The 14,319-nt window shown below is 38.5% G+C and overlaps 1 protein-coding gene across 2 annotated transcripts; it reads left to right on the forward strand.

Annotated features, from left to right (window-relative positions):
• The first annotated feature begins 4,491 nt into the window (after window positions 1–4,491).
• Window positions 4,492–11,649, forward strand: LOC120104080 (cellular nucleic acid-binding protein-like). 2 transcript variants are annotated; one of them, XM_039114539.1, is made up of 3 exons: window positions 4,501–5,141; window positions 5,894–6,094; window positions 11,122–11,649. In XM_039114539.1, exons 1-3 carry the CDS (start codon window positions 4,632–4,634, stop codon window positions 11,494–11,496), a joined length of 1,086 nt encoding a protein of 361 aa, XP_038970467.1. In that variant the 5' UTR covers window positions 4,501–4,631; the 3' UTR covers window positions 11,497–11,649. The 2 variants fall into 2 exon arrangements, with proteins under 2 accessions (XP_038970468.1, XP_038970467.1); XM_039114540.1 differs by lacking the exon at window positions 5,894–6,094 and having other exon boundaries at window positions 4,492–5,141.
• Window positions 11,650–14,319: the final 2,670 nt, after the last annotated feature.

Genomic DNA, 14,319 nt, shown 5'->3' on the forward strand with positions numbered 1-14,319 from the left:
TTGCACTATTCACAAAATAGCCTTTTTTGGGGCACTTCTGCTCCAAGCAAAGTTTCAGGTCCCTTGGTTTGGAATAATTGCCACCAAGCTGACAGGAAATGTGATGCCATTTGTTTCTTGCTGAAAAGGCTGTCGCCAGGGTTTATATGTGAGGAAGATGCCTGCAAAAAAATTATCATCTCAGCACCAGTAGTGATTAACTAGCATGAAACTCAGAGCTATGCACAGGATCAAAGTATATAGGTTGTTCGTTAAGCATTTCTGTATATATATGTGAATGACTGTAAATTTCGATGTATGTCAAGAGCTAGACATAAGCTGAAATTGGCTTCGCAGCTGATCTAATACAATCAGATCAAATGAGCAGACCTACCGTAGCAAGTGCGAACCAAAGAAATTAACTTCAAAGGATCCCAAAAATAAATATCCAACCTGCACAAAATGGAAGTCCAAGAGCAACCGTCCAACATTTTGATGTCTGCGTTTCCAGCAGAAGTTCCAAAAAGTTCTGCTGAAATCACCTCCTCCCTGTCGTCACGGCTGTTTCCTTCAATGCTTGAATGTGCCTCCAGAGCCGGCTGCAGAATCATTTTTGGTGGTGCATTATCTCGAACCTCATGCTCGAACGAATGGCGGTGAGAGCATGGCCATCTAAATGTCAATAATTTTTCTCATTCATGGCATTGGTATAAAGAAGCACCTATTCAAGCTGGTTTGAAGAGAGAATAGCATAAGTGCGGTTATTTGCATAAGAATGTCGCCAAAAAGTGTGAAAGTAATTTGAACAAGGATCTGCGCATAGTTGATCTAGAAAGGTTCAGATTACAATGATACTTGATCTAGAAAGGTTCAGACTACAATGATGCTTGCAACCTGGAATATAATTTTGCCTAGATCAATAAGGTTCTTTTTTTTATGAATTCTTTTATGACTATTATAATCATGCAGGTCTAAAGAACAAATCCAAGGACAAGTATCTTAGGAGTCCATTGCTTGTCCTATTTATACGAGGATTTTATTTTTATCTTTGTTTTTTATCTCAATTTTAGTTGGAATAGTTTGTCTTTCAATATTGGCCTGTTATAGTTAGGTTGAGCCTTAGGCTTAATATATTTGAGTTTGTTTTTTCAGTTAGAGTGGGATATTGATATATTCTTCTTTTAGCAGAAGATGTTGACATTTGTGTCTTGAAGTGGGAAAGAAACTGTAGTATTATAAATAGGGGGAGAGCCACTGAGGTGGTAGCTCAGTGGAACTGGGCCTTACTTCCAACCAAGTTTTCAAGTTCGAAACGCACGGGCGTCGATTAAATTGAGAAGACCGGATGCTCCTTGCTTGGACACGGGGTCTGGGAGGGCTTATTGGTCCGCTGGTAGCCCTGGTGGTGCCGGATGTGACGTACTCACACGGGAGATTCGTGCCGGAGCCTAGAGGGGTAACTGAGCCGGGCCCACGGGTGGGGAGGGTATGAGTAAAAACGGCCGGCGTGCCCAACATGCGATCAGTTCTGCCCCTATCGAACATTCTCCTGGCAGGGTGGGGGCCTAGTGGGGGCTACTATGCGGGGGTGGGCTTGTCCCTTCCTCCCACCTTCCCCTATTTTTTAGCAAAAAAGAAAAAAAATAAATAAATAGGGGAAGAGAGTTACATAAAGAGTGGAAAAAATTCTTTTGGTAAGGTGAAGCATCTTGAAAAGACGTGAGGCTTCTTTGAGAGAGGGAGTCAAACTAATTGTTTCGGCCATTATTTCTTTTTGAAAAATTTTATTTTTCCTTTAATTTTTTTCTTTCACTATTATCTTTTCTCGTAATTTTTTGCAAATATTTTTTTTGATATTTGGTGTTTATTCTGGATCTTGGGCCGGTGCAATCAATTTATTCTGGGTAGCACGCCGTTCTATATGGTATCAAAGCTATGGATTTTGAGATTGATGGTTCGTATGTTTGTAGCCCTATATAGTATTAGAGCCGTAGGCTTAGAGATCGATTGTTTATGTGCTCGTAGCTTGATGTGGCTAAAAAGCTTCTAGTAATTTACTTACGGTGGTGCAAGTAAAGAGACTCTTGTTTTGGCGATTCAAGAGATGAATCATCTAGCTAATACTACTACCATCTCTCTTAATGGATTCAACATGCTTGACCTTACCAATATCAATATGGTTGCTTTTTTTACTACAACTTCTCTCCTTAAGTGGAACAACATGTGTTATCTATTTTGAAAATTTATTGTCAAGTCTTATTTAATAGGATAAGATTTGTGGGATATTTTGGATGAGTCAGAGACGATAGCAATGGATACTTTTAACAATGAGGCTGGGAGAAGAAAGTAGAATCTGAAATCTAGAAAGATGATATGGATTATTCAAGTTTCGGTTGATAAAAAAAATTAACTCCATATTTATGATGTAAAAGAGTTGAAGAAAGCATAAGATATTCTTAGGGTTGTCCACTTATGCTCTAACAAGGTGAGACATTACAAACAAAAATTATTTGAATAGTGGATTTTGGTTTCAAACTTTTCTGAAAATCTAGAAGAAGAATAAAATTGGTTTAAAGTTGAAGATTTGAAACAGGGAGAGCTTGATCAATTAGAGACTGGATCAAGTATAGAAGAAATTCCAAAGTATAACGACATTGATCAGTTTAAGGATCAATCAAGTTCAGAAGAAAATTTAGAGCAGGAGCTTGATCAAATGAATGCTGTATCAAGTTTCAAAAAGATCATAATTGAAGGATCAATTGATTTGGAAATTGATCAGAAAGTGTCGAAAGATGCTACAATTGATCCGATCATAGAAATTCATATTAAGGAATCAAATCATTCAAAAGAGTCTTTTGTTGAAGCTATCCAATATGTGGATGTTTTATATGGAGATTTAGTTAGCCATGAAGATGAAGAGCTGACTAATTTTAAAGTAGTTTCAGAGATCAAGCAATAAGAAGATATATTTTGTATGGATGATTCTTGTTGTGTCGTAGCATTTGACAAGATTTTTAGTGCGTTAGTTAATTTTGAAGCTACTCCAAAGTTTGAGCTGTTATAAGATCTTATGCATGAGGATTTGATTTTATATGTAAAAGCCAACTGTATGTAGATACTTGAAGCTGCTCAGGTGGAGATATATGAATATAATCAAAATTTGTTGCTAATTTTACTTGTACGCAGATAAATACTAATATTGTAATAAGCAATGATCACAACTAGTAACTTGATGTTCGTTGGTCTAAGCTGCATGCTCAAAGATGAAGAGCTGACTAGTAACTATATGAATACTGAGGAGAAGTGTTGAAGGACATCGTCGATTTTGATATATCCATCGAAGAGTATGAGTTGGTGAAGGTTTTATTGTTTGAGCCAATAAAGGAGCTCTATTATTTAATTGCTTCAACAAGTCATTGCATATTGCACGTTTCTATGATAATAATGGCAATAGCTACTATAGCATTTCACAATATCGACAAGTCCAATATTGTCAACATGGACTTAATAATGAGGGAGAGTGTTGGGAGTCTATTGCTTGTCCTACTTGTACTAGAATTCTATTCTTAATTTATCTTTATTTCTTATTCTAATTCTAATTGAAATAGTTTGTCTTTTAGTCTGGTCTATTTTTAGTTAGGTTAAGTCTTAGGCTTAATATATTTAAGTTTGTTTTTTTAGTTAAAGTGGAATATTGATATATTCATCTTTTAGTAGGAAATGTTGATGGTTTTGTCTTATAGTGGGAGAGTAAGTATGGTTTGATAATTAGAGGAGAGAGTTAGGTGAATAGTGGGAGAGAATTCTTTTTGGTGAGGTGAAGTATCCGAAGAGATGTGAGAATCCTTGTTTTTCTATTTCTCATCATTACTTGGATTAGGTACTGTAACTCTAATAACAAATATATATATATATATATATATATATATATATATATATATATGAACAGATATTTGATTCAACATGGGACTATTATATTACCTTGTTATCAATTTTGCTTTCCTCTCATGGTAAGCGGGGCATGCAAACATTTTTCCCATTAGGGCACAAGCTGCATGATCATGGATACCAAAGTGGCTCATCCGTGGAGATGTATATGATGCTAGCATCCACAACATAATCCAAGGCATACCTTGTTGAACCCTAAGTTCTGACGCATCTCAATTTTTAGCCCCTCAATAGGTCTTTGGTTTCCAGCCCAAATAGCTTGGAGGACCTGTTGCTTGATTTAATTGATGAGTTGACTTTGTTGGGATGCACCAATCTTTTTTTCGAGGTACGATTGTACCAGCACTAACGCATCGGATCCCGTTAGACGGGTGACCTTTAGAAATTGCATCTCTTTTAGATTCAATGAAAACAATTGAGGGGCTGATCTATACCATGAAGGAAATTCATTTTTCATCCTGACTTAGAAAGAAATGGGAATTACATTCAAAAAAGAAAAATAAAAAGTTAATATCAAAAAAAGGAACAGAATATGACTGGGCACAGCCAAGCCCGCAAAATAAAATTCCACAGCAAATTCTGAATTTGATTTTGAAGAGGCGGGTGAAGGCGGGAGCTCGAATCGCCCCAAACCACTTCCAGGCGGGAATTATATATAGTCTACACCCGGCCCAAAAGAGAGAGAGAGAGAGGAGGAGGAGGAGATGCTCGAGGTGGAGGACGATGCCAGTTTCCTCTCTTTGGTCGAAGCGGCCGAGGCGGAAGCCTTGGGGGCAGATAAGGCCAAGCGCCGGAAGGTCTCGACCGACGGCCCGCCCCCTCTCCTATCGGCCGAGGAGGGCTCCTACATGGCCGCCCTCAGAGGCAGCCGCAGCTCCCTCTGGCAGCAGCAGCAGCAGGAACTGAAGTTCCAACAGAAGAAGAACGACAGCGGCGGCCTCCGCCTCGGTGGCAACCCCTCCGCCTTCTCGCCCTCTTCGAATGGCAACGCCTGCTTCAACTGCGGCATGGCCGGCCACTGGGCCAGGGACTGCACCGCTGGGAGCGGGCGAGAGGGAGAAGGGCCACACGCCCGCCGGGTGGCTTTTGTTGGCGGAGAGGACGGGGAAGTGCCGGAGAAGGCGTGTCCTTGTGGGGCTGGAAGCTGTCTGGTTCTGACCTCAAATACTGTCAAGAACCCTGGGCGCAAGTTCTACAGGTGTCCTGTTAAGGAGGTAATGTTGGAGTATTCGATTGCTTTGGTTGACAAGATGCTTGTTGTTTTGCCTCAAAGAGAATGGCTCCTCATTAGTTGGTTTTTTGCTTTTAATTTCCACTCGGTGGCTGTTCTTTCTTTCCTTTTTGTGTGTGTGTGTCTTCCATGCCATGAATTCTGTGTTAAATTAACTCTCCCAACGGTGCTTTTAAGAGTGTTTATGCAGTAGGAAAAATGAGAATGGAAAGGAAGAGGAAAAATCCATTGCTTCATTTGGCATCTCATCATTTGTTTTGTAAATGGTGAGCGAGGTTTTTAGTTCAGAGTTACTGTTGCTCAAAGAGGAAGTGAATAAGAGAAACTGAAGCTTTTAGATCTTGCATCAGAGGAAATATAAGAACAGAACCATGTATCATTGCACAAAGCATTGCTTTTATGGGATTCTTTGGTACTCCATATTAATAGACATATCTCAACCCCAGATGTGATGTCACTGCTAAGTGTCATGCATTGTGCTGTTGTAATTTTCTCCTTGATTCCTGCACAGTAAGTCACTGGAGTTGCCATCTCTGCTTTGATGAGTATTCCCTGTCATTTCACTAACTAATTGTGAAATTATTGATCTGTGAAAACAAATATGCGCTTCCTTGTTTATTCCTTCAGAGATTCATTATGTTTTTTTTAAAAAACTATATATTTATTTTCTAAATTTGTTTTAAAATTTAAAAATTATATATCAATGTCTGGATCATGGATGCAATGTTGGTCTAGGAAAATGGAGGCTGCAATTTTTTTGAGTGGTGCGATGATCCATCATCAAGTATTCCTTCTTCTCGAAGTGTTTTGAATCAACGATCCAGTTTATCAGTTCCAGACCTTCTGTGTCCATGTGGGGCTGGGTCTTGCCTGGTTTTGGTAACAAAAACTGGTGCAAATGTAGGCAGGCAGTACTACCGTTGCCCAGTTGATGAGGTATGACAATAATCACTATAGACCACATTTTCCTTTCATATATCTTCAATTGCCTGTCTGTGATTCGATAATCATCTTCATGCTGCATTCTTTACTTGCTCCTGCCAGTACTGATTGTTGGCGATCAATGGCTGATACAGAGTTCTTTTGTATGCTTTCATGCAATTTTCTTTCATAGCATGTCAATCACAAGTTCTTAAGTCTTTAATTTCCAACTGTCCTCTGAATTTTTATTCCATGTCTTTTTTTTTCATTGGATTGATCTTATCTTTTTAACTATAATTTTGTAATTTTTCACAACTAATGCACGTGGTCCATTTTAACTGCTTAATGGACGAGCAATTTATCTGTTTTTCATACTTCTTAACCTCTTGTTTGGTATTCTGCCATTATCTATCTAATGCCAAATTATGTTGTCGTATGAATCACATTACATGTTAAAGCTTTTGGTCTCTTTTTAATATTTTAGGTTATATCTTTGTGAAAAATTCCTATCCACCTCCCACCTTGCCTTGCTTGTCGCTGCCTCTTTCCTTCCTTCCCTTCTTTGACTCGAGTGTTCTAGAAGTTAATTGGCTGGGCGATTTGATTAGCTGGGATAAAAATATTCATAAGTGAAAGGCCTTTGCCCATGATCATTTTTGTGGTTTTCTAAAATCTCTTTATCCATTATTGGTTGTCTTCATGCTCTAGCCCTGCTTTTCTCTTGTTATGCAATTGTTTTGAAGAAGGATAAATTTCATAATGTTTATTATAACAATGTCTCAATCTAATATGAATTGAAAATCTTTCACATTCAGTCCCAACCATGGTATGCTGAGCCGGCCCGTACCAGCCGGTTCAGCCCGTATCAGACCGGTTTGGTTTAAGCGTGAAAAACGGTTCCGACCCAAAGAGGACGGAACCAACCGGTACAAGCTCAGTACTAGTGCAAATCGGACCAGTTTGCACTGGTACAAGCTCGGAATCGGTTTTCCGCGCACAGTTTCCTGTGCTCGGACTTGGAACTATGCTCGTGTGGGGCAATGTGCCTATGCGCTGCATTGCGCTGGCCATTTAATGCTATTTTACAGCATTTGCGTTCGCACGCGTCCGCGTGGGCGTGGGGGAACCACGCGTGGACACGAGTTGGGAACCGCGCTGGCCATTTAATGCCATAGAGTGGCATTTAATGCCACTTGGTGGCATTCACGTCCGCGTGGGCGTGCGCGGATGTGAGCTGGGAACCGCGCCCGCATGAGGCAGCGTGCGGGCCATTTAAAATGCGTCTGTGTGGGTCTGTTGGCCTGTTTGGTACCGGTTCAAACAGGTCCGAATCGGAACCGTACCGCTCTGATAGGTGACTGGTATGCCTACCGGTACGGCGTACCTTGGTCCCAATTGATGCTGGCAATGTTACACATGAAATTGGTCCATGCTAAAGTGTTACTCAAATCTATGCTAAAGGAAAGGTTTGGCAAACACTGATGGAAATTGTGGTAAAGGATTTGAAAATGTTTCTACTCAGAACTAATATCCTATAAATGAATCATTGCTGAATAGGGATTCATCAAGCTGATTCGAAATAGTTGGGAGAAGATAGGTTGGTTATGGCCGTGCTTTTATTTGTGATTGCTTGACAATATAAAGTATTGAAAACTAAGCTATATTGGAATTTGTGACATGAAAAGAAGTTCTTGCATTATTTTTTATGGTGAATAAGACTTAGGTCAATTGGCACATTTTGTTGTAGAAAAAAAAAGAAATGATTATCCATTCACTTCAATTGAACCATTGTCATGACTTGCTAGATGGAACCCTAAGATGCGGCTATATATGTAAGGAAGGTGCTTTTCCACTTGCTAGGGCCTAACAAGCAGACACTAGTCAAGCTAATGCACATCAATATTGGTCAAGTGAAAAAGCAACACATTTCTTGTGTCAGAATTTAAAAAAAAAATCAATTTTTCATGGCAAGAGTGATGAAGCTTCGAGTACCCAATCCATCTATAAGGTTCCGGGAAAGAGGGATAGACTAAATGTGAGATGGAGCAAGGTTTGGAACAATCTCGGCGGGCTTGCCAATCCGTCGAACTCATCTATATTTGATAGTCAAGGGCTTCATAAGTCGGCATTTGCATGGTAGCTGGAGCTAAGCAGTGCCTTGCCTGTTGAGGCTAGGAAAAGAATGCTTGCCTATTAATCAACTCTAGATCCCATGGCCTTCACCCACTTCCATTGCCCCAATCCAACCAGAGATACTGTTTCTTAAACAGCCCAATGGAGATGTAAATCCCTGTCATGATGCATCAAAGGGTTGTAACATAAACAGAGTTAATTTTAGTCATCAATGTTCTATATTTTCTTTTTATTTATGATTATTTTTAGATTTTAGTGGATTAACTTAGGCTGTGTTTGGATGCTAAATAGTTTACCAACCCCAGATAATTTTAGCCACTGGTAGTCACCCATCAACCAGTTAACCAGTGAATGAAGTTATTCACTGTTTGATTGATACTTACTACCCGCCATTAATGCTATCTTTGCAAAAGGTAAATGTATGGTGATAAGGAAATAGTGAAAAATGACATTTCTTTATGAGGTTATTGATGCCTTTTTTGTGTTGTGTTTGGGAAAAAAGATGAGCTAAGATTGGAAAAGAAAAGTGCAAACTGTTTCAGTTCATTGCCATTTAGTTCTTCGAGTGAGGTTACTCCTTCGAGACGAAGAGATTTTCGAAACTCGTTTCCCAACTCTATTTTTTATAAGAGAGTAAAAAATAAGAAAAATTAGATGCAAAAATCCAAAGTGATTAATCTCTATTTTTATAATTTTTGTTTGAATCTTATATTCTGTGGTGGCCAATTGTGGATTAGTTGAATGGAGTCAGTCCAATGAAACCAATTTCAGATGCTTTGAAGAATTAAATGAATCAAGATAAAAAAGAGAAAGGAGCATCGAGATGGTGTATCCTCTTTTGACCCTATCAAAAAGGCAGGGCTAGGGGATCTTAACAAGCTAGTCCCTGGCATCTCTAATAAGCAACAACCTGCCCAAATCAGAACTTGGAAGGAAAGATCTAGATGTTAGATTGACTGATTTGAGGATCATAACCATAAACATTAACAAAAAAACAGTGCTTATAGCATCAGAAGCAATAAGAAAATACTTATTTTCCTGTTGATAAGGTTGATGAAATCCTCTGTTTGTCGCTAGGGTCACTAGTCTCCAGTAGTGGCGGGACTATTGATGGGGCAAGTGGAGTGTGGAGATTCCTACTGTCAATGGTGGCTGGCTCTAGGGCTGGGCACATTGAAGGAAGAGATCGAGGACAGGATCCATCAACAATCTCTGGACCAAAGTTGTTGGAATTGCCAACAGAGACAGTGCAGTCAATGGAATGGAGCATGGAGGTACCCACCGGCCATTAGGAAGGAATGGGCTAGGGTAAATTGTTGTAAAGGAGCTTAAGCTGCAGGGTGATTCTGCCCATTGTGATTTTAAAAAAAAGGGTAAGGCATAGATCAACCTTTTATGATAGGCACAGCTTATGACAGGATCCCTTTTGATTAGTTAGGCCTCGCATAAGCAAGTTTATAAGCATTACTATTTCTTGCTTATGCCTAGTTTTTAAAGGTTGTTTGGCAAGTACAAAGTTGATGCCAACCCTTATACCTGCTTTATGCCCAAACCAAATGCTGTCTTATAGAGATCAATTACACATAAAAATAATTCTCATTGGTACTCTTTTAGGGTTAGAGGAGGTCAGTAGATTTTAAAGAAGCTTGTTGCTTGGGTTTTGTTAGGGAAACTATGTAGCATTTTGCAATTCTGTAATCTTTCCTTGCAATCACACATAAAATTAATTCTCACAGCTGATCTCTCTTAGGGTCAGAGGAGATTGGTAGATTCCGGAGAGATATGCATAATTACTGTCAAGCTAAAACAAGAAAACTCTTTGAAATTTTGCTCTTTTAGGTTCTCATTGGTACTCTTTTAGGGTCAGAGGAGGTCAGTAGATTTCAAAGAAGCTTGTTGCTTGCGTTTTGTTAGGGAAACAATGTACCATTTTGCAATTGTGTAATCTTTCCTCGCAATCACACATAAAATTAATTCTCACAGCTGATCTCTCTTAGGGTGAGAGGAGATTGGTAGATTTCAGAGAGATAATCCATAATTACTGTCAAGCTAAAACAAGAAAACTCTTTGAAGTATTGCTCTAGTTTCAATTGTTTGCTTGACCCTACACTGTAACTACTTCTACATATAAAAAGTAATTTGCCAATGCGAGTGTCCATCAGTATCAAATTTATTTAGAGTCGCCTTAAATTCTGTTTGGAATGAACCAAATAATCTGAAAAAGTACTCTTGCTGCTTACTGGCAGAATCTATAACTAAAAGCAGTTCCATATTAGGAAACATTTGGCCACTGTGATTAATCAGAGACAGGTAAATTATGGTAAGTGCATGTTCTTACAATTTTTTGGCTCATAATCATAATTATCAAACTTTGTGATAATTTTTTTCCATTTTCATTATTATTCTTTTATGAGTTGATTCTCAGTTCTTTGAAGTGTTAGGTTTTCATTGTAAATTCCTAATCCATTTGCATGATTTCCATATCTCATTCACTTTATGCTTTGCGATCTCAAGCAACCATTTATGCTACTTATCATAGTGGAGTTTTACTGTGAGCTACTTCACTATGGGACCAAGCTGTGATATTTTGACCATCGGATATTTTACTAGCTGCAATGGGGTCAAAGTGCAGCTTCACTCAGTGCAGTCCTATAATGAGCTACTTGCATCCATCTGTTTAGCAAATTTCCTTCAACAAACCTTTCACAAGCTTTGCATTTGTTACTGTATGCAAAACCATTCAGGTGGTCACTCATGCATCTTGTGTCTTGTGATCCTGTCTCGCATCCTGGGGTGTCATCTTAAGTGCCTTGATATACTCTACGAACAATGGTGGAATATCTTATAGATTGCTGGTTTTGGTTCATCTTTATTTTTATTTTTATTTGTTTGCAACTGTTATTGTGTAGGGAAGAGGTTCTTGTGGCTTTTTTAAATGGTGCAATGAGCATGTCTCTGCAGCCAGTCAACCTGCAACTGCTTCAAGATATTATGGTGTCAAGAACAACTCAGGAAGCCAAACTAATGGTGAGAAGAGCAGCTCATCTTGTTTTAAATGCGGGCAAGAAGGCCATTGGTCCAGGGAGTGCCCCAAACAGTCATTGGATAACTATGCAAGCATAGGGAGAACTCATTTTGTGTCCTCAGGCTCTGGTACCTGCTTCAGATGTGGTAAGACTGGTCACTGGGCTCGAGAATGCCCTGCCCAAGATGCTGGTGTGAGTGCTGGCAGTAAAAGAACTTCAATTACTTCCCGCACTCCTTATACTTCTAGCTGTAAATAGTATGATATATCGAAGTCAGTCTAGTCTTGAGCATAACTGAAAATCTGCAGCTGATGTGAGCATCTATCTCCAACTACTCATACATTTCTATAATTCTGTGCTTATATTCCTATGCTTTTCTAGCTTTTGTTATATGATCCAGATTTACTGCCACCAAGCTTTCAGAATGATTGAGCTTTATAGACTAGAATTTGTCATTATCTTGCTCTTTCAACTGGTGAGGATAAGATGCTCAGTCTCAAAGTTGGAATTTCCACTGGAAATGAAGAGAATTATTTTTCTTAAACCAGGAAACCATAGGAAGAATATGAAGTCAGCTATCAAGATTTTTTCTTCTTTTTATTTGAGGGAAAGAGTTGGGCGAAAATGAACTCAAAAGCACTAGAGTGTTTTTTTCTGAAACAAAGCTCTATTCTTAAATATGCTTATTGTGATAATGATTATAAGATGCGATTTCATAATTATTTGATCTTTAAATAAGTATGGATGTTTGATTTTCAAAAGAGCATATTCCGGTTACTTTGCCAGCCCATTTAATCATCAGAGAACCATTCTCATGGAAATTGTTGACCTGATCATTTCCGGCTCCAGAATAAATAGTCCAGAAACAGTTCAGTCGATTGATAGTTGAAATTTCAGGATATAATACATGCAAAGATTTGGCAGCATATTTTTCATACATTGATAGCATCATCTTTTCACTTAAGGACTGGTCTTCAGTTTGTTCTGAGAAGTTGAAGATGCTACTACCTATTTTTCATTGCCTTGAATCTTCTACTTCTTGCTGTTTTCTTCGGTTAGCACGAACCAACCACTTTTCAATACTTTGAAAATAAATAGTACAGTCAAATTGTGATGCCTTTTTCCAATATTGTAGGAAACTCTCATTTGTGGAACACTAAAATACACCTGAAAATATATTGGTGAATTTACTTGAGAATACTTTAATGCACTGCAAACTTGAAAACATTTAGTACAATTGATTGCTGCCGAATTTGGACCGAGATTAGAATGCAGTTTGGATGAACTTAAGGTTGGCTGAGCAAGTTGGTTGAGGTGCTGGGCGCAGGTTTTTTTCGGGACTTTTATTTTTGTTTTATGCCTAAGGTCCTTAGGGCTGTCTTTTTATATAGAGAAGTTGGATTTGTCGTTATTTTGGTTGGTGTGATGCACTTTAGGTGCCAGACAGCGGCTAGTCGTACAACCACAGCATGGACGCCAGTACGTGTGGACGGCATACGGTATTGACCGCGTGCTGGATGTAAAGCTGCCACAATAATTATTTGCTGTCATGACGGTCGATTGTCAAGACTGGTAGTTTTTGTCGGCATGTGTTGATGGGTTCTTCAGTCAGATGTAGAGTCACTTACCGTGGTTGGTCAGCCTCTTGGCTGGGGCGAACTTGTACAAGGTCGGCTGATGCTGTGGTTATAAAAAAGTCGGTTTTGTTCGAAATTGAGTGTCCAATATTTTTTCTATCACAACTTGTAGGCTGATGTCGTGGTTATAAAAAAAGCCTCTTGCAGAACAATATCTTACCCATGTCTTGTGGTACAAATTTGACTTTAGTAAGCATTAGATGATGAAGGGCACTCGCTGATCTTGGACATACACAGGTTATCGAGAGAGTGTGACTTTTTTTGGAGAATTCATGTCTATTAGGAGGTGAACATTGCTGCTGACTGAATTGCCTCCTTTGTGGCTTATCATTCTAGTGAGATTTTTTGGAAGAACCTAGCGTCTGTTTTTTTCTCTCTTCGTCAATTTCTCTTTTTTAATTTTGTTGGCTGTACTATTGAATGTTTGGTGTGAGTCATCATTGTATTAGAAAAAAAGGAAAAAAAAGTAAGCACTAGACTCTAGGGTTGCTTTGCACAGCCCTCCTTTTTTCCCTATATCAATCTGTTGGAAGGCCCATCTTCCCTTGTTGTTCTCAAAACGAAAAATAAAAAGGGTAAATATTAGCATGGTTTCGTTGGGGACATATGTTGTAGGTTTAGCATTATTTAGACAAATATTAAATGATCACATAGAGTAACTTTGACCATTGGAAGCAGCACTAAGTTGGATTGGCTGACCCCTTCCAAACTCCCATGATTGCTATACCCCTCACTCCTCTCCCAGCCCCCTCCACCATGGGCATTGCTCCCATGGTCGCCAACCCAACTAATAATATAAGAGGCAAACTGTTTGCAAAAGCCTAAGCCTACATTCTTGATATGGCTCAATTTAACCATACTCAACTCAAGCAAAACTGTCATCCTGACCCAAGTGAGATCAATGCTTCCAATCATTCAAAAGTTAGGTAAAATAATTTGAGCTCTACCCCATAATTCAAAATTTAGGTCAAATAATTTGATCTCTGTCCCATCTAAACTACACAGCACTAGCCTATATCAAAGCCAAGCTGGGTAAGTCTACTTTTGTTTAATTCATAAATAAATTATAAAATTTGTTAAAAGTTATTTACATGTCAATAAATTCCATTGATGTCATTTTCCAAGAATAATATGAAAAATCATTCTACCAAAGATAAAATCAAGTAGAATTTATTTTTTTAAGTAGGTATGAAACTTTGTTATTATGCAATATGCAGGCAGCCACCCAGGGTTGATTTATATCAGGGAGCAATTTATCTTGTGCACTGAAATATAAGAGGATGGTAAATCTGGCCAAACTGGTACTGGGAAAAAGTTAATAAAATTAAAAAAAATAAAAAAAATAAAAAAATAAAAATAAACATAATTAAAAATATAACCCTTTCAAAAATAGCATAAACATAAGATTGGATAATATTATTTATAAAATAAATATTCTGAGGAA

The sequence above is a fragment of the Phoenix dactylifera genome, chromosome 16 (assembly GCF_009389715.1).
Source record: "Phoenix dactylifera cultivar Barhee BC4 chromosome 16, palm_55x_up_171113_PBpolish2nd_filt_p, whole genome shotgun sequence".
In the NCBI taxonomy this organism is placed as follows: Eukaryota; Viridiplantae; Streptophyta; class Magnoliopsida; order Arecales; family Arecaceae; genus Phoenix; species Phoenix dactylifera.